The following is a 22118-nucleotide window of genomic DNA, read 5'->3' as shown; positions in this document are numbered from 1 at the left end:
CATTGTCACGAATGCAACTTTAGGCAAAAAAACAAAACAACAAACAAACAAACAAACAAACAAAAACACATATATGGTAGCGCGTCTATCTGGTAATCAGAAGGTTTGAGGTTCGATCCCCAGTCGAGGAAAATTGAATTTTTGGGATGTTTTTTTTTCTTGCTTTGTCTGGCACCTTTCATACACACTTGTTCAGTTCTTTATCTTACACCGGTGCCTGCTCCTTAATTTTTTAATTTGATATTTTCAATAAAAATGTTTAAATCAATTGGTCATAGTTATTTAGTTTATCGATTTTATTACAAAAATATAAATGGCATATTATTAATTTACTTATCTCTCTTATTGTATATTACAATTATCAAAGCAAATATGAGTGACGAAATAATAACAGCAATATGTTGGCAGGACAACTAGTTAAAAATATACATGCATATAAAATGCAACTTAAATACAAAAACTATCCATTGAAAATATATAAAGTCATGGGGGCAGAGATGAAAACCAAGAAATAAAGAGGAAGAATTTCAACAGCCGTCACTGATATCAATATCAACCCTCTTTTGTAGAAAAGATATTGAGCTTTTATAAGGTATAATATCCAATCAATGTGCTCAAAGTGCTTTGCAAAGGTCTGAAGCCAACAGCAATGCATGACGCATAGGACAAGACACTATGCCAAAGGCCTTGTTAACATTCTCTTTGACAGGACGACGCTGTTACTGGCAAAGTCTTCATTTTACACCCGAGTCCGGTGAGAGAATGTGAGTAAAGTGGCTTTTTTAAGAACTCAACTTTGCATCACCCTGAGTGAGACTCGAACCTGGGACCTAGTGGTCTGAAAGTCGGAGTGCCATACCATGAAGTCGCACTCTTATATAATTTGTTTGTTTTTGTTTTGTTTTTAAGGGTTTTACGGCGCTTACAACACATTTAGGTTATATCAGCGCCAGTAAAAAGGAAGAAAATGCGATAGTAAAAAGTTCTAGAATTACAATTAAAGCATCCAAGAGAAAGTAAGACAAAGGGAAACTGGAAACAAATAGGGATCAGATGTAGATTCCAAGAGCATACTACCAATGTACTTAGTTTGAGATCACCTTTAAGTCTCATCCGGACACAAGCACAAAATCCAACAAAGAGGAATACACTCAAATGCTTACATTATACATTAAAAAATAACAAATATACTAATACATAACAGAGAGATGATTTACATGGAAAAAAAATATCATCTCCCAAAACAATAACTATGCATTTGACTGTTTCCCTCCCAGCAAGGACTCCAACCAGGGCCAGGAAAAAAACTAAGTAATCTCATTCCAAGACAAAGACAGAAAGCATGTTGAAAAACAGATATAAGGGGATAGAAGACACAGTATGTACCTCCTTGCCCACTATGGGAGGTCAGGATCCCAACCCAGTTATCTAATTTGTGAACTGGCCCATAATTAGAATAGAGTTAAAAACTGACACAACGTGTCCCATGTGTTTTGGTTAACTGCTAGCTTGAAATTCCTGTTTACAATAACACAAAAAAACCAAAAACAAATGAAACGAAAATAGAAAGTGAAACGTCAAGAGATTTTCTTTTTTTCAGATATTTTTTTCTTGTATTATATCTCTCTGCTTTGTCTGGCACTGTGCGGCTATGTGGTCTAGTGGTATGACACTTGCTTTCGGATAGGAAGGTCCTGAGTTCAAGCCTCACTTAAAGCATAGTTGAGTTCTTGGTAAAGGAAAACTCACATTCTCACACTGTACTCAGGTGTAAAATGAGTACCTGGCAATTAACAGCATTGTCCATGTCGAAAAAAAAATTGTAATAATATCGCCTAACAGACGTCATGTCTCGTCCTACATGTTACGCGTTGCTGTTGGTCAGGGACCCCTTGTAAAGCGTTTTGAGCACGTTTAGCGGATATTGCTCTCTATATAAAAGCTCAAGCATCATGCAGACTATTTCAGAATTTTTATCTCACATCAATCAGTGCCTGTTCTACAATTCTTTCATGTTCATATTTTCAACATCAAGAAGAGATTTATCCAGGGTTTCTTATATGTGTCAGTGCATGACATAATCAGTCGGAAGATGAAAAATTTGGATTGTTTGTAAAATGAGTACCTGGCAATTAACAGCATTGTCCATGTCGAAAAAAAAATTGTAATAATATCGCCTAACAGACGTCATGTCTCGTCCTACATGTTACGCGTTGCTGTTGGTCAGGGACCCCTTGTAAAGCGTTTTGAGCACGTTTAGCGGATATTGCTCTCTATATAAAAGCTCAAGCATCATGCAGACTATTTCAGAATTTTATCTCACATCAATCAGTGCCTGTTCTACAATTCTTTCATGTTCATATTTTCAACATCAAGAAGAGATTTATCCAGGGTTTCTTATATGTGTCAGTGCATGACATAATCAGTCGGAAGATGAAAAATTTGGATTGTTTGTAAAATGAGTACCTGGCAATTAACAGCATTGTCCATGTCGAAAAAAAAATTGTAATAATATCGCCTAACAGACGTCATGTCTCGTCCTACATGTTACGCGTTGCTGTTGGTCAGGGACCCCTTGTAAAGCGTTTTGAGCACGTTTAGCGGATATTGCTCTCTATATAAAAGCTCAAGCATCATGCAGACTATTTCAGAATTTTATCTCACATCAATCAGTGCCTGTTCTACAATTCTTTCATGTTCATATTTTCAACATCAAGAAGAGATTTATCCAGGGTTTCTTATATGTGTCAGTGCATGACATAATCAGTCGGAAGATGAAAAATTTGGATTGTTTGTTTCCCCCCCTCCCCCCCCCCACCCATTTTCTGAAAGAATTTATTCCCCAGAGCATTTTAATCTTTATTTGAAGTAAATCGGGTGATTTTTCATGACGTTATGGCCAGATACATGGGAAAGGTATCCAGCAACTTTTCTCAAATTTCATACTTTTTCAACTTGACTAGATGTAAAAAAATATTTTGGAAGTGAAATTAAGCTTTGATATTTCCCGAGGATGTACAAAAAGGGTGGATTTACTCATTTATGACAAGAACTCATTTTTGATCAAATTTGACCTTCTAACTAAACTTGGCAATATCTCAGGTCAAACCTTTTCATCATCCGACTGATTATGTCATTCACTGTAACATATTTTGAAATAAGAATACCCCAAATTTCCAAGCTACATTTCAGTTTCAGAGCCCTTTCCTGTCTTGCCAGTTTGAGTCACTATATGTTTCAGTGTTTTGACGTAATACACGTCATTTCTTTACTTTTGTTACATAAACATATATTTCTGATTTCTTTTTATTAAAAATCTTTCAACCCTTCATTCCTGATTTTGTTCAAGAACAAGGAGTCAAACACATCACGCTATCATTCATATCTCTATAGATGTCACGCTATCATTCATATCTCTATAGATGTCACACTATCATTCATATCTCTATATATGTCACGCTATCATTCATATCTCTATAGATGTCACGCTATCATTCATATCTCTATAGATGTCACGCTATCATTCATATCTCTATAGATGTCACGCTATCATTCATATCTCTATAGATGTCACGCTATCATTCATATCTCTATAGATGTCACACTATCATTCATATCTCTATAGATGTCACGCTATCATTCATATCTCTATAGATGTCACGCTATCATTCATATCTCTATAGATGTCACGCTATCATTCATATCTCTATAGATGTCACGCTATCATTCATATCTCTATAGATGTCACGCTATCATTCATATCTCTATAGATGTCATGCTATCATTCATATCTCTATAGATGTCACGCTATCATTCATATCTCTATAGATGTCACGCTATCATTCATATCTCTATAGATGTCACGCTATCATTCATATCTCTATAGATGTCACGCTATCATTCATATCTCTATAGATGTCACGCTATCATTCATATCTCTATAGATGTCACACTATCATTCATATCTCTATAGATGTCATGCTATCATTCATATCTCTATAGATGTCACGCGATGTCACACTATCATTCATATCTCTATAGATGTCACGATATCATTCATATCTCTATAGATGTCACACTATCATTCATATCTCTATAGATGTCACGCTATCATTCATATCTCTATAGATGTCACACTATCATTCATATCTCTATAGATGTCACACTATCATTCATATCTCTATAGATGTCACGCTATCATTCATATCTCTCTAGATGTCACGCTATCATTCATATCTCTCTAGATGTCACGCTATCATTCATATCTCTCTAGATGTCACGCTATCATTCATATCTCTATAGATGTGACGCTATCATTCATATCTCTATAGATGTCACGCTATCATTCATATCTCTATAGATGTCACACTATCATTCATATCTCTATAGATGTCACGCTATCATTCATATCTCTATAGATGTCACGCTATCATTCATATCTCTATAGATGTCACGCTATCATTCATATCTCTATAGATGTCACGCTATCATTCATATCTCTATAGATGTCACGCTATCATTCATATCTCTATAGATGTCACGCTATCATTCATATCTCTATAGATGTCACACTATCATTCATATCTCTATAGATGTCACACTATCATTCATATCTCTATAGATGTCACACTATCATTCATATCTCTATAGATGTCACGCTATCATTCATATCTCTATAGATGTCACGCTATCATTCATATCTCTATAGATGTCACACTATCATTCATATCTCTATAGATGTCACGCTATCATTCATATCTCTATAGATGTCACGCTATCATTCATATCTCTATAGATGTCACGCTATCATTCATATCTCTATAGATGTCACGCTATCATTCATATCTCTATAGATGTCACACTATCATTCATATCTCTATATATGTCACGCTATCATTCATATCTCTATAGATGTCACGCTATCATTCATATCTCTATAGATGTCACACTATCATTCATATCTCTATATATGTAAATATTCCCATAAATCATCAGTTGCCTTCATCACGCTATCATTCATATCTCTATAGATGTAAATCTTCCTATAAATCATCAGTTGCCTTCATCATGCTATCATTCATATCTCTATATATGTAAATCTTCCTATAAATCATCAGTTGCCTTGTTTATCATTTAAGATTTCTGACTTTCTGTAATGACAACGGTATATAACCACTGAATTCTGCCATCAAATTCAGAACATCCTTTGTCTTTCAAGTAAGACTGGTTATAACGTATTCATCCTGAAAAAAAAAGTATCGAAAATCACATTGTCATGTCAAAAAATCATCACATCATACCAAAAAGAAAATTCTTACTTTGCCATTTAAAGTTAATATTGATTCTGGGTTTAAAGCTTGTTATTATCTAGATAAAAAATTTGGTTTATTTCCCATTGACATTTTCATCAGGTTAGGAAAAGACAACAACTGTATCACACTGTAAGGGATACTCTTCAATAGCCTTCAAAGTTACAACGGATACGACATTTGCCAGATAAATTCTTACTGTCTAAAGAATTAATGGCATTTGACTTGAGATTAAAAATTTCTTTCTTTCAAAATCAAGTAGTGAGTATTATACAATGGAAAACGTGCCAATTAGAAGGTAGCAATCAATCGTAATTGTCGATGTCACCATTAAGAAGCCATGATAAAGCCTATCTCAATGGGCCTGATCATTATAGAGGATAAGAGTTTTACAGCGCTTGCGACACATTTAGGCCATTTCAGCATCAATAAAAAAGAAGAAAATGAGATAGTCAAAGATTCTAGATTTACAATTGCAAAGCACACAAGAAAAAGTAAGACAAAGGGGAATGGTTCAAATAGGGAACGGATGTAGATTCCAAGAACACACTATCAGTGTACTTAGTTTGAGATCATCTAAAAGTCTCACCCAGACACAAGCACAGGTCCCCACTAAGAGGAATACACTCAAATGTTTAGGAACCGATATTCATAACAAAATAATAAATGCAACAGTACACAACAGAGAGATGATTTACAAGGAAAAAAATATCATCCCCCAAAACTTAAACTATACATCCGACTGTTTCCCTCCCAGTCAAGGACTCTGCCAGGGCCAGGACAAAACCAAGAAATCCCATTCCAAGACAAAGGCAGAAAGCAATTGGAAAACAGACACAAGGGGATAGAAGACACAGCGTGACCTCCTGCCCACTATGGGAGGTCAGGATCCTCCTGCCCACTATGGGAGGTCAGGATCCTCCTGCCCACTATGGGAGGTCAGGATCCTCCTGCCCACTATGGGAGGTCAGGATATCCACCCAGCATTATGGAGTACAACTTGCAAGGCAATAACTTATTCTGTTCAGCATTAATTTTTTTTTTTTTTACATTGATGTAAGAATATCTTCTGTATCTCTGCATGGAAACCAAAGAGCAATACATTTTACAAATTACATATTACATTTACAAATTACATATTACATTTACAAATTACATATTACATTTACAAATTACATATTACATTTACAAATTACATATTACATTTACAAATTACATATTACATTTACAAATTACATATTACATTTACAAATTACATATTACTGATACATTTAGAGTAACTCCCATTTTCTGACCCTTGGTTTTGGTTTCTTTTTGTTTTTATTTATTTTATTTTCTCAATTTCAACTTACTTATTCTCTTGGTCCTTAGTAAATCGCTGCAGTTCTTCCATGGATGGAGCTCTGCCCAAGAGCTGCAGGAGGTGGAGGTAGGTACGGGCCACAAACATGAACACCCTGAGTTTGATGCCTTCTTGCCATACACAGTAGTCATACACACATCGCGAACACCACGCATTCAACACACTTCTGAATCGGCCTGCCGATGGGTCATCAATATGGACTCCATTGATAGCACTAGGGGAATGGAATTAAATCATGATAAATGATCTATGACATTGGAGTGGGTGGGGGTTGGGGGGAGGGAGGAGGAGAATCGACAGGGTCACACACACACACACACGTACACATATCATCAATATGGACACCATTGATAGGAGTACTAGGGGGATGAAGGAGGAGGGGGGGGAGGGGATGGAGGAGGAGAATCGACAGGGTCACACACACACACACACACACACACACGTACACGTACATATCATCAATATGGACACCGTTGATAGGAGTACTAGGGGGATGGAGTTCAATGAGGATAACATATTTCCATCACAATGTTTTAAAAGAAAATAATAAAGAACTAAATTGAGCTTTTATATAGGGTAACATCCACTAAAGTGTTCAAAGTGCTTTACAAGGGATCCCAGGCCAACAGCAACACTTAACATGTAGGACGGGACATGATGCCTGTTAGGCGAAATTGCAATTTTGTCGGACAGAGACAACAATGTTAATTGCCAGGTACTCATTTTACATCTGAGTACGGTGAGAGAATGTGGTGAGTAAAGAGCCTTTTCCAAGGACTCAACTAAGCGCTGAGCGAGGCTCGAACTCAGGACATACACACAGAAATATTTTTAAAATAATAATTTAAGATTAATACCAGTGAGGTCCCTGAAAACCAAAAGAACTCATTCCAGAGGACAAGAACAGACAGCAATCAGGATAGTTGGACAGAAGAGAAGAAATCCTTCTATCAAAAATGCCCATCAACCAGTCAATCAATTAAAGGTTATTTATAATTTTGTGGGGGGTGAGTGATCAGGGAGATTCAGGGAGACGACGTCTCACCATGCCTAGACAACGATGTCTCACCATGCCTAGGCGACGATGTCTCACCATGTAGGCGACGATGTCTCACAATGCCTAGGCGACGACGTCTCACCATGCCTAGGCGACAACGTCTCACCATGCCTAGGTGACAACGTCTCACCATGCCGCGCCAAAGGGCGTAATTTAGTTTTTTAATTTACCTGCCAGCCATAATCCCAAATCTGTCTATTACATTCCCGTGCTCCTTGACAATCGCCCTCACAGTGTTCATGTTTCTGTAACCAGTAACAACAATATGTGACAAGGATTAGTCATTGAAAAGTCTGAAATGTTGACAATAAATTTACATTTTTACTTTAATCTTTCATTTTTTTATTTTTACTCTACAATATTTTCAAGTCTGACAATATCAAAATAAAAATCACTTCAAAAAATATCATTGACAGGGAATTCCATAACTTAACACATGAACTATAATGCAATGAATTTTTTAATTTGTTTTCTTTTGGTGGTTATGTTGTTTATTGTTTTATAATGTAAATTCAATCTCTAGTGAGTCTGTTTTCGAAAAGTTTGATAAATGATTTTACAATAAAACAATAACAATGGCATCCAATGAGATCAAAACATTCATTGTAAGAAATTAAAAGTTTGTTTTTTTTATTCTTAAAATTAATAATAAAACATAGGTAAAGATAGAAATAAAATGTGGTACAATAAGCCAGTGATTTTAAATCATTCAAAGTGGTCCTTCTATTGAAATTGAATAAATTAAATTCCTTGTACACAACAGCTGTCAACTTTTCAGAGAGCTAAATTGGGACACCCTAATGCACAATGCCGTCATGACCTAAATCGTTAAATTGAAACACCCTAACGCACAATGCTGTCATGACCCAAATCACTAAATCGGGACACCCTAATGCACAATGCCGTCATGACCCAAATCACTAAATCGGGACACCCTAATGCACAATGCCGTCATGACCCAAATCACTAAATCGGGACACCCTAATGCACAATGCCGTCATGACCCAAAACACTAAATCGGGACACCCGAATGTACAATGCCGTCATGACCTAAAACACTAAATCGGGACACCCTAATGCACAATGCTGTCATGACCTAAATCACTAAATCGGGACACCCTAACGCACAATGCTGTCATGACCTAAATCACTAAATCGGGACACCCTAACGCACAATGCTGTCATGACCCAAAACACTAAATCAGGACACCCTAATGCACAATGCTGCCATGACCCAAAACACTAAATCGGGACACCCTAATGCACAATGCCGTCATGACCCAAAACACTCAATCGGGACACCCTAATGCACAATGCTGTCATAACCCAAAACACTAAATCGGGACACCCTAATGCATAATGCTGTCATGACCCAAATCACTAAATCGGGACACCCTAATGTACAATGCTGTCATGACCCAAATCACTAAATCGGGACACCCTAACACACAATGCCGTCATGACCCAAAACACTAAATCGGAACACCCTAATGTACAATGCCATCATGACCCAAAACACTAAATCGAGACACCTAATGCACAATGCCGTCATGACCCAAAACACTCAATCGGGACACCTTAATGCACAATGCCGTTATGACCCAAAACACTAAATCGGGACACCCTAATGCACAATGCTGTCATGACCCAAAACAGCTGTATGTTTGGACTAGTGTATAATATTATATGATAAAACCTTATTCTATTTCTTCTTCTTCTTCTTCTTATTATTATTATTATTATTGTCATTATTATTATTATCATCATTGTTTGATTTGATTCATTATTTTACTACTTGATTTGTTGATTGGAAACGTTATATTCATGTACAAGTTATATTGGTAATTGCCTTAAAATAAACATTTGAATTGAACATAAATAGACTTAGAGTTTTTTCTATTCCTTGATTTAATTTGAGTTATCGGGATCCCATAAATAAACATAATCAAAATTAAGTAGATATTTAACTTGGTGACAATATTTAAAATCCTGTCTATTTGTCACATTATGACTACGACGGTTTATACTTGAAATTGACTCCACTAAATCAATTACAACAGAGCAGTTTGCTAGTCCGTCAAACAAATCCCAGTATCAATTTAGTGAACAAATAGTTACTTAAGTCACTGAAAACCTTATGAATCTTAGATTTCGCAATGCAGATGAAAAAGAAGGGAAAATTTAAAAAGCAAAAAAAAACAACAAAAAACAACAAGTTTCCACACACCTGACAACTAAGATAAGAGTTGTAGGCATTTCACGCAGCACCGCCATGATTTTATCGAAATGGTCTCTGGCCATGACCTTCATGTGTTCTAGTTCGGCAGAAGTCAACTGGGTGGGGAGGTAATAAGAATTCATTCGTCTCGTAAATGGACGCTGCGTTAAGATCTCACACAACAAATCACTATCTGAAACGACAGGAAGAGAGGACAGATGAAAAAAAGCTTAAGTTTGTATTTTCTACATAAATCAGAGCTGATGACGACAAAAAGTGAAAAAGGAGGAACAATTTTGAACGATTTCTTTTAAGCCCCATTTTTACTGCACTAACCCCCACTTTTAGAGAAATTCTCACAAACTAATTTTACTACACTAGTCTTGCAAAATAGAAAAAGAAAATACAATTCTTTTCCTGGAGTTGCTGATTCAGAAGGAAAATTTTGTACTGAATTTTAGTCTCAACCGCAACTGCCAATCCCTGTCTGAACACTGAATTCCAGTGCAAAGTCATGACTTGTTTACCTTTATTACTTGTTTATCTTTTCCTATTCACCAGGTGATTGGATATGCTATATATTATTATATACTGAGGTTTTTAACAATACTGAATTCTGCAAATATACTTAAATCGACAACCTTGTTTTTCTATCCATTCTTTTGATTTTCTCATTTTGAATACAAGTTGACTCGTCTGATTTTCCCGCTGATGCAAATCTTGGGCGTAATGAATGCGTGTAACGTACCACATTTTATTCCTTAGTCTTTACAATGAAAACCAATACTTAACTCTCTCTCGAGTACACCATGATTGAAAATCGCACAAATTTGTTGATTTTCCATTTATATGAATTCGAGAGAGATAAAGAATCATAGATTTTTTTTCAGTTATACCGAAAAATCCAAAACAAAGGAGTTGGGATACTCTTCATGACAACGAGAACTCTATCATGAATCTCTTGGAACTTCTCCCTCCAGACAGCTTTCTCCTCCTTGTTCATCATGGCCCACTCTTCATGAGTGGGAGGTTTAATGTCAAAGATGCGTCGCTTTTTCATTCGAATGGGTCGTTGTACTATCATAATGGCAAAGATGAGTGCATCTAATAAGAACAAATAGTGCAAAGAGCAAAATTATGATTAAATTCCTGATTAAAATTTTTTTTTAAATATTTGAATCCAACATTAATAGAAATTTATATTTTTATTTAATGAAGTTCAATGTTTTTCAAATTAAGCCTTCAGTGCAAAACTTTTTTTTCTCTCTGAGAATATGAGTTTTATTGAAAAGCGACTTGGGGAATGAATTCATGGGATTTGGGTACTATACTATACAAATGATTTATTATTATTATTGTTATTATTATTATTATTATTATTATTATTATTATTATTATTATTATTATTATTATTATTATTATTATTATTATTATTATTATTAATACTATTTTCTATTACATTAACAAAAGATTATGAAGTATGGTCCTTTCAAAATTGATTGCGAACATGAACTTTGGTATATTTTATTGAATGGTAACAAAATGCACAACTGCAGGTGATGACAGTTTGCTTGAAAATATCATCCATCTCCATAAAATAGTTGATCCCTTTTTCACACCCCCATCCACCTCTCAAAAAAACAAAAAAATTAAAATAGTTTAAAAAATTAAAAATTTATTGAAAACCCATGAAAACCATAGCAATTATATTTTTAATCATAGGTTGGACCATAAAAAAATACAAAACAGAATAGTCTTCAAAGTATATTGAAAAAACGTCTATTTAAAAAAACAAGAAACAGAGAGAAAAGTAAATGATACCATGCACACAGAATAGATTGTGGAAACAGTAAAATCTCATCGATGACTCTCGTTTTTGTCAAATAGAATCTTGAACTTAAACTTACTGCATCAGGAGTAACGACTTGCTCATTACTCAAACTGTACCCAACATGTTTTAACCTACGCATTTGGAAAGGAGTGTTGGGGGATGAGTAGGAGTGAGTGTTAAGTAGTAATATCATCATAGTTTTTCAAGTTGAGTACACCTAATTGTACTCACAACTAGATCTGGACATAAGCTTACCTTTAAGACCCAGATTTTCTGTCCTTTCCACAACTACATTGCCATCAGTTTTTATTTTTTTTAATTCACATTAACTACGACATCCACACATCTCTCAGTTGTCATTTTTATTCACATTAATTACGCCATCCACACATCTCTCAGTTGTCCTTTTAATTCACATTAATTACGCCATCCACACATCTCTCAGTTGTCCTTTTTATTCACATTAACTATGCCATCCACACATCTCTCAGTTGTCCTTTTTATTCACATTAATTACGCCATCCACACATCTCTCAGTTGTCCTTTTTATTCACATTAATTACGCCATCCACACATCTCTCAGTTGTCCTTTTTATTCACATTAACTACGCCATCCACACATCTCTCAGTTGTCCTTTTTATTCACATTAATTACACCATCCACACATCTCTCAGTTGTCCTTTTTATTCACATTAATTACGCCATCCACACATCTCTCAGTTGTCCTTTTTATTCACATTAATTACGCCATCCACACATCTCTCAGTTGTCCTTTTTATTCACATTAATTACGCCATCCACACATCTCTCAGTTGTCCTTTTTATTCACATTAACTACGCCATCCACACATCTCTCAGTTGTCCTTTTTATTCACATTAACTACGCCATCCACACATTTCTCAGTGTCTCATTCAATGTGTTTTGTTGATAAAGGGGAAATCTGAAACTTCCGCAGTAACTGTCTTCGTTTAATTAATTGAAGCTTTCATTTTAATACTTATCGTTATTTTTTCCTTTCAGCTTCAAGCAGCAACATTTTCATTGTTATCAGAGAAGGTGATAGATTTGAAAAAATCATACTTTTGCATGAGTAAGCCCCACAAACAATGTGCCTAGGTTTAGACCTCTGCTTACCTTTAACTCCAAGATTTTATGCGCTTTCCACAATTTCATTGCTATTATGATAGATTTGAAAAGATCATAATTCTGTATGACTAAGCCCCATTGAACTTTGTGCCTAGATCTGGAAATCAGCTCACCTTTCACACCAAGATTTTCCGCGCTTTCCTCTATTCCATCGTCATGACGTAGAATGATAGATTTGAACAGATGACACAAAGCACGTCTGTGTTCAGTATTGAGAGTGTCATAGAGACCATGGTCCAGTAATACAAGCTGGGCTTTGCCATCTTTTCCTTTTCGAACAAACACTGAGGATTGAACCATCAAAGGGAATATTTTTAAAATCTTGTTTCAGAGAGAAGAAGAGAAGGCATCGGAGATGAAATATGGAGATAGCGGTCAAATAGGTTTTGTTTAAAATCAGAAAGGGGCTTTTTGTGTTCCTCTGGTTTTCCTTTACTCTAACCTTGATGACATTCAATATTATAGACAAAATAAACAACCTACATCAACACACGTCCGAGTCAATCCCAATCCACACACCACATCTATTTATACTGAGACCCCTCAAAAATAACAACAAGAAGACTGACAGAAAGTAGCTTACCGTTGCCAGGATGAGGATCAGCGTGCACAAAACCTGATAAAAATATCTGATCAGAGAAGGATTTCACCAGTTTACGATCAACCTGAATATAAACAATACATAACATATTAATTTCACTGAAAGAAAATGTTAAAAAGCAAATCAAATATTTTCAGATTTATATCACATGAAAGCCAAGGAAACCAAAAAACCCTCCAAAAAACTTCAGTATTTATATGAATATGACAGATTCAAAAAGGAACAAAATACCCAACACGGAACATTTTGGGCTCAAAACCCTTCTTCAGCCAACAACAACAAAAAACCCAATAAAAATACAAATACATTACCAAAAACCCAGATGGAAGACTAAAGACTTCGTACGTCATCTGTGTTGAAGAAAAATCTTGGAAAGTCAGAGAGTAAAGATTGTTTATAGAGTCTTCATTAATGTAAGTGAAGGAAGGTTTAACAAAATATTTCTCCAGTTTATTTAAAATCTACTCTCATTTTCTGCTCACTTCTTTATTAAATTAATCCTTGTTTTGAAAAAAACCCAACAAACTCTTAATAATAATAATAATAATAATAATAATAATAATAATAATAATAATAATAATAATAATAATAATGCTGAAAACTTATATAGCGCTATAACTCCGAGACACCAGACTCTAAGCGCTTAAATTACAAATTACTTTGGCTGAAACATACTCATTCACACACACAAGCACACACACACACACACACACACATACACACACACACAACACAACACACAACACAAACCAAACCTATCTTGCTTCTCATACCATCTACTAAAATCGAAACAAATATGTTTTAAGGGAACGTTTAAAAATAGACAAAGATTCTTTTTCACGAATGCTCTGCGGTAAGGCGTTCCAAATAGAGGGTCCGAAATGAGAAAAGGATCTCATTCCAGCATTTTTCCGAATTCGAGGGACAACTAGTTTTGTGGAATCACTGGCCGAACGTAAGGGGCGGGGTTTTGAATATCTTTCAATTAGTTCTGAAAGGTAGGAAGGGGCAGTACCTTCAAGACAACGATACACTAAAACACAAGCTTTGAATTTAATTCTTTTCCCAACAGGCAGCCAATGCAGGTCATGAAGTAGAGGTCCGGCAGAGTCGCACCTACGCTTCATGAATACTAGTCTGGCAGCGCTGTTTTGGACAATCTGAAGATGTTTCAGATTGTATTGCGAAACGCCAAACAACAGAGCATTACAATAATCCAATTTCGATAGTACGAGGGACACAACCAGGTGCTTGGTCATATCCTCAGATATGAACCGTCTAATGGAAGCAATCTTTTTTAGTTGGAAAAAGAGAGATCTAACCAAATTATTAACCTGATGCTCCATCGACAGCTCAGAGTCTAAGAATGTGCCAAGGTTTTTCACTTTGTCAACAATTTGAATACCTCTTTCAAATCTAGTCCCAGATCCCTGATTCCATCCAGGTTGTTGATTTTTACACCATCCACAAACTCTGTAGTCAAGACACGCTGCCAAGCAATGAAATTAATTTTTTTTTATGTTTCATAATGAATTAGTCCTTATGCTATCTTAAAGAATAAACATTCGACGAGAGACACCAATCTCATGAATTAGTCCTTATGCTATCTTAAAGAATAAACATTCGACGAGACACCAATCTCATGAATTAGTCCTTATGCTATCTTAAAGAATAAACATTCGACGAGACACCAATCTCATGAATTAGTCCTTATGCTATCTTAAAGAATAAACATTCGACGAGACACCAATCTCATGAATTAGTCCTTATGCTATCTTAAAGAATAAACATTTGCTGAGAACCAGATTGATTGCATCATCCTTTACCCCATTTTCACACTTAGTTAGGGCGAGCTAACTTGCTCTGGTCATGAAAACAAATTTGCACTATTTTGTAAAGAAATGGAAGAAAACAGATCGCTCACTTATATTGTATGATTTTTCATTCCTTGTTCCTTTTCAGGAGACATAAATAAAATACATACACGAAAGTAATGTCAAAAAGATTACATGTAAATAATGAGAGTAATAGAGGGATGTAAAGTGGGGGGGGGGGATGGGTGTGGTGCAAGACAGAGAGATATGGAGACAGAAAAAGCAGAATAAAGACAGGGGAGTATATTTCACTATTACTTTTGTTAGTTAAATGTAATCAATTTGTCGTAGAATTTTGTGTGTTTTTTTTCTGTCTCTGGTAGAAGGCCAAGTGACAAAAAGTTGTTTGTTTTGTATTGTTCTCATGTTCTCAACAGCTTAACAGACACAGGGGGATGAGGTGGCTGAGCAATTAAGGCATTGCACTATGACTTGGAAGATACCAGGTTCAAGCCCCGCTTCAAGCACTTAAACAAAAAATTAACCCCCAATTTGCTCACTGTGGACAACATGGGCGATTCCTGTTGACATCAGATGTCTGTTTGATGGATTATCTATATTCCTCTTCTAGAATGTCTAGGCAAAAACCTCTCATGATTGCGATGCCATGCAGAAGGGCGTAATTAGTTTTCAGTTGAACTCTCACCTTTGACGTTTTACTCCAGTGAACTTTGGGAACATAGACGAAGTTGAGATGAGACAAGTCCCTTGCACATTTCTCTCCATTTCGACCCTCATTCTCAAAATCCAGTTCTTGTCTTACAGTGTGCTGCAAATCCTGATAGGAATGAATAATATAAACAATGGTCTCAAAACCTTGCTGTATTCCAGTGGTTAAAAATGGAATTAACAGTAAAACATTAAACGATTCAGATTGAGTGTTTCTGTTTTATTGAGCAGAGTGAATACAATTTCTTGTTTGTTTATTTTTAAGGGTTTTATGGCACTTGCAACACATTTAGGTCATATCAGCGCCAGTAAAAAGGAAGAAAATGGGCTAGTCAAAAGTTCTAGAATTAAAATTAAAGCACCCAAGAAAAAGTAAGACAATGGAATTGGTTCAAATTGGGAACAGATGTAGATTCTAAGAGCACACTATCAAAGTACTTAGTTTAAGATCACTAAAAGTCTCATCCAGACACAAGCAAAGGTCCCCACTAAGAGGAACACACTCAAATGCTTACAAATCATATATAATATGTAAACAAAACATAACATAGTGCATAACAGAGAGATAGTTTACAAGACAAAAATATCACCTCCCAAACTCTATCAATACATTTGACTGTTACCCTCGCAGCTAGGGTATCCGATCAGGGCCAGGACGAAACCAACTAATCTCATTTCAAGACAAAGACAGAAAGCATGTTGGAAAACATAAAGAAGGATAGAAGACACAGTAAGTGACCTCCCTGCCCACTATGGGAGGTCAGGAACCCCACCCAGGAATACAATGTCTTAAAGTGGATGCTAATTTGCTAGAAGCTGTGAGAAGTAATGTACAATAGATATGATCACAGGTGTCAAAATATGACTCAAGACGCGATGGTGATTTTTCTATAAATCCATCACTTAATAACCTAAGCTTTTATCAGAGGAAAATGTTTGACACTGCAAAAACAGCAGAAATATTTCTGGGAAAATTCCAAAATCCTGGAATTCTGAGGAAGATCACCGTTGTCCAACCTGCTGGAATTATCAATATTGGTAATGATGCTTCACACAATTCATTATGTTGTTAAGTAAATTATTCAAGGAATAATTCTGGGATATTAATAAACCCCAACAATTCTTTTAAAGAAAAGAACAATAAAGGTTGAAACTGGCGATAGAATGTTGTAACCTGACTGGTGTTCAAATCCAAACGAAAGTCCAAATCAACGAAATTATAAAATTTAAGATATTTCTTAAAACTCGTCAGATCTTAAAACAGACTGGGAATGACAACTGAATATACGAATCATACACACAACTTTGTCTAAATATTAGTATTAGTTCAAAACTAACCTTGAGGACCCAGGCAAAATTGAATTTAGGGAAAACCAAGCCGAGCAAATCAAGTAAAATCTCACAAGTTTTCACGTCACCGTTGAATCGGTCACGCAGGTCAATGTACTGGACCTTTGGGGACAAAGTTTTTAAATAGGAATTAAAATAAGCAAAATATATATTTGAAAAAAAAAAAAAAGTTATTCTTTTGATACATGAATTTTCGAAAACAGATCATTGCTTAAGTTAAACATTTAGCTGAAAACAAGTTATTAAATTGCGTCTGCCAAAGTTTTAAATGATGGTGATGATGATGATGATGATGATGATGATGATGACAATGACTATGATGATGATGCTTGACGATGATAATTGTGTTTATGGCAAAGGCAGTGTTGGGATGTTTGTGATAATGATGATAAAAATGATAACGTCTTTACCTTCACAGCCACTTTCTCCCCTTCTTTAGTAACTGCCTTGTGTACTTGAGCCAAACTGGCAGCAGCAATAGGCTTTTCACCGAATTCAGCAAACATTTCTTGCGGCCCCACACCAAAGTCTTCCTTAAATAATTGCTCAATCTATTAAAAGTCAAAAGGTAGAGTAAAGTTACAACTGTCATTTAAATTTGCATATATAAGTATCAAGTTTGTTTACTCCTAAAATTAAACAATTTCTTGAATGAGAGGGAAATCAGAAAAACAACAATTTAGATTACATAACAAAAAATGTTCGTTAACAGTTTCTGGACAAGGATGGATAGCCCAACGGTAATGAGGAATACTGAAGACAGATATGGATGGAGGGCCCAACGTGAATGATAAAAGCTGAGGACAGATATGGATGGAGGGCCCAACGTGAATGATAAAAGCTGAGGACAGATATGGATGGAGGGCCCAACGTGAATGATAAAAGCTGAGGACAGATATGGATGGAGGGCCCAACGTGAATGATAAAAGCTGAGGACAGATATGGATGGAGGGCCCAACGTGAATGATAAAAGCTGAGGACAGATATGGATGGAGGGCCCAATGTGAATGATAAAAGCTGAAGACAGATATGGATGGAGGGCCCAACGTGAATGATAAAAGCTGAGGACAGATATGGATGGAGGGCCCAACGTGAATGATAAAAGCTGAAGACAGATATGGATGGAGGGCCCAACGTGAATGATAAAAGCTGAAGACAGATATGGATGGAGGGCCCAACGTGAATGATAAAAGCTGAAGACAGATATGGATGGAGGGCCCAACGTGAATGATAAAAGCTGAGGACAGATATGGATGGAGGGCCCAACGTGAATGATAAAAGCTGAGGACAGATATGGATGGAGGGCCCAACGTGAATGATAAAAGCTGAAGACAGATTTGAATGGAGGGCCCTTACTGCAAAGTAATCTCTGATGTCACATCTAAGACCACCCCGCTCAGGAGTACGAGGGGCCTTTCTTAGAGGTGGACAATTTTTTTATTTCACTTCAGCCCTGGGGCAAGTATTGGCCAAATTGGGACCAAGTAATAAAAAAATAAGCACATCTGAATAAGACGTGGCACGACTGGATATCAAATGAGAAATCCGTTAAACTCTTTGAACCACAAAACTAATCTTTGAACTAAAACTAAAACCATTGGGATGATGGACAGCCATGCCCTTAATTACTTGGAAAGATCTATAAGATTAGTAGCAATGCACAAACACCTACCTGTGCGGCTATGCAGTCTTGCAGTATGACACCTGCCTTCAGATTGGAAGGTCCTGGGTTTGAGTCCTGCTCTGAGTGGCGCATAGTTGAGTCCTTGGAAAAGGCTATTTACTCACATTCTCGTGCCATACTTAATTGTAAAATGAGAACCTAGCCATTAACAGTGTTGTCTCTGTCTGAAAAAATGATAATATCGCCTAACAGGCGCCATGTTTTGTCTAACATGTTACGTGTTGCTGTTTGCTAGGGACCCATTGTGAAGCCCTTTGAGCATGTTTAGTGATTATTGGATGTTGTGCTAAATAAGAAATAAAGTTTTGAAAACTTAACATTACCTCATGAGGTTCCCGAGTCAGCGCTTTGTCCTGTAAAACGACAAGAGTGCTTGTGTACTCCTTGGGTAAAATGTGATTCATGGACACCAATCCTTGGCCCAATTTAACGTACAGACCACCGTTCTTTAAACATCCCACTAGGACACGATCTGCTGCCCTCTGGTGACAAGTCTTGATCAGGGTATTATACTCCTCCGATTCATCATCGACGTTATACAAAGTCCATTTGTAATCAACAGCTATGGTTGCACCAATGAGAAATGACCTAAAAATGGTTTTAAAAAGTAAAATAACCTAAAATTTAAAATGTTTTATGATTACGTTAGAAAGTACTCACTTGACCAAAATGGTGTCATTATATATAACAAGAAATGAAGTGAGTAGGAAAGTGTCAGAAGACAGAGAATAAAAATTTCCCGGCAGCGATGGGGGCTCAAACCCGTGACCCTACTGTTACGTCAACTCCGTCTGGCCGGGGAGAGCGTCGTTCTACGGGATGAGCTATCCACCACTCCAAAAAGATTGGTATCAAACTCTATGTCTATCTTGAGCCGCTCTCCTCAAATTCTTGAGGTCAAGTGTTCAACACACACAACCTCCGCTAAGTTTGTTAGCCAGCATTTATGCTTAATGGCCATATTCTCAACACAAACATGTAACATAGAAACGATGGAGACACTGAGTAAGCTCTGGTATGTGGGGTGAATTATGTTATTATGTATGTAATGCTCAATGAGAAAGAGGAATGCCATTGGATAAACAACACATCCATACTGAAACAAAGATAGTAAATCTTGTCTCTCTTATACATACTAACAGTCGCAAGAAAATTTTACGTCACATTTCATTGCTCCTAAAATTATTTTTGGAAAACAACTCTCAAAAATTTTTTTTTAAATGTTGGAATGGATACCATCATGACAAAAATCATCACTGTATCACATGTCAATATCAATCAAACATAGTTCTCTTAAGAGAATGTAATTTCAAACATAGCACAATAGTCCACACAACGATGTGTTACATTTAAATATAGATTGATATCTTTGCACACACACACACAAACACACACACAAAAAAAGATTTTTTGAAGTCCTCACCTGACAAATCTCCTGATTCCTCCAGCAAGAACACGCAATTTTCTCTGATCTTTGGCATCCAGGGTATTGTAATACACAATTCCTCCGATAGACAGAATTCCAAGACCAGACAATGCATATCTCAACTTCCGACTGTTCCTTTTGACACTGACTGGACTAGAATACTGTCTTATACTTGAAGGCACATAAGACAATTTTTTTACTATCGCAGGTGATGCATTTGTTACTAATGGAATCCTACTAGAATTCTTTAAAAAATGTCTACATATGTTTGAGAAATTGTGTGCACTATTGAATCCCATTTTGCCCGTATTTTGTACAGTTAAATGAAAATTGCTATATTCTGCTATTGATTTGCAGTTGACAGTGGATTAAACATTATAAGCATTGTCATTACAATCACCTTGAGTTGAGGCACTGTTTAAAATTCTCCAATGGAATCCAAAATTATGCAAAAATCTGGAAAATCTGGAATGATAATAAAAGTTTTTTTATAATCGTATTCATCATCATTAACACAGAACATGAAAAACAAGTATTTTAAAGGGAGATAACACTGTTACCAGCAAAGTACTCATTTTACACCTGAATATGGTGACAAAATATGAGTAAAGAATCTTTTCCAATGACTTAATTTTGTGCTGATGTATAATAATCCTTAACTCTGCGTCTAATCACAATATGTCCACCAAGCTTGTTACTATTATCCTACAATGTGCAAATTCTGACTCATCTGGCCCTCCTTATATTTCATGTGGGATTTGATTTTAAACAATAATTAACTAATACCAACAAACCATTATTCACAAGGCTGGGAGGCCATCTGCACGTTCTTCGAGGTAGCTTCACTTTATACAGTTATTTTAAAAGTGGATCTATTGTCAGACGTTTATTTATTCAATATTTGTCAATTTTTAGTAATATTTTAAAATCTGTAGAAGAAACCTTAATTAATTGGGAATACTCTAAAATTGCCTTATATCACCATTGTTTTTTGTCCGTGAGGTATTGAAAGGTAGTCGGAGATCGGAGTGGGGACGAATATGACAATTTGCTAGAAACTAGAAAGGAACCAAGAGAGAGAGAGAGAGAGCAACGCTGTGATTATCCCCAGACCTGTACTGTATTGTTGTTAGAGTTAACGAGCCTAGAGTTAAAGTTAAACAAACTTATAACTTATATCAACTTGCGGACAGCTAAACAAAATAACTGGATTACTTACGTTACATAAGTCAATAAAAGCAAAGTAATAAGCTCCTCAGGAACTCCATAAGTGGATACCCACTCCTTGCAAACGGCATCTGCAGACCAGCAACAATTTTTGAAATCGTGAGTAAACAAACAAGACTGCCCACCACTTAACTGGATGGTTGTCTTAAACAAGAGAGACGACTAGATAGCCTCAATTCGGTTAATCTCCATAGAAGGCAATCTTCTTCACTTAGCAACTGCTTTCCTTTCAAATCTATGTAAGAATTTATTGTGATGTAACTATAACTCACCGACTGCCCTTGATATCCGATACTGATGCCGTAATGTCCCTTTAGATAAATTTTGAGTGTGTGCTCTTCTTGTAGTTCTTGCAGTAATC

The 22118-nt window shown here is 36.1% G+C and overlaps 1 protein-coding gene across 3 annotated transcripts; it reads right to left on the bottom strand.

Moving 5' to 3' along the window:
• Positions 1–272: 272 nt before the first annotated feature.
• On the bottom strand, positions 273–22117 carry LOC144977681 (putative aarF domain-containing protein kinase 5). 3 transcript variants are annotated; one of them, XM_078923128.1, is made up of 13 exons: positions 22030–22117; positions 20528–20995; positions 19428–19692; positions 17831–17971; positions 17409–17522; positions 16048–16179; positions 14933–15016; positions 13510–13591; positions 13040–13210; positions 10844–11051; positions 7900–7974; positions 6662–6886; positions 273–5243 (listed from the first exon to the last, which is right to left on the bottom strand). In XM_078923128.1, exons 2-13 carry the CDS (start codon positions 20827–20829, stop codon positions 5228–5230), a joined length of 1815 nt encoding a protein of 604 aa, XP_078779254.1. In that variant the 5' UTR covers positions 20830–20995; positions 22030–22117; the 3' UTR covers positions 273–5227. The 3 variants fall into 3 exon arrangements, with proteins under 3 accessions (XP_078779254.1, XP_078779255.1, XP_078779253.1); XM_078923129.1 differs by lacking the exon at positions 10844–11051 and adding an exon at positions 9957–10140; XM_078923127.1 differs by lacking the exon at positions 22030–22117 and adding an exon at positions 21750–21884.
• Position 22118: the final 1 nt, after the last annotated feature.

The sequence above is a fragment of the Berghia stephanieae genome, chromosome 7 (assembly GCF_034508935.2).
Source record: "Berghia stephanieae isolate SIO BIC M18660-M18661 chromosome 7, UCSD_Bste_1.3, whole genome shotgun sequence".
Taxonomy (NCBI): Eukaryota; Metazoa; Mollusca; class Gastropoda; order Nudibranchia; family Aeolidiidae; genus Berghia; species Berghia stephanieae.
Note: the sequence above shows the minus strand (reverse complement) of the source record. Positions and strands in the feature narration are given on the sequence as shown.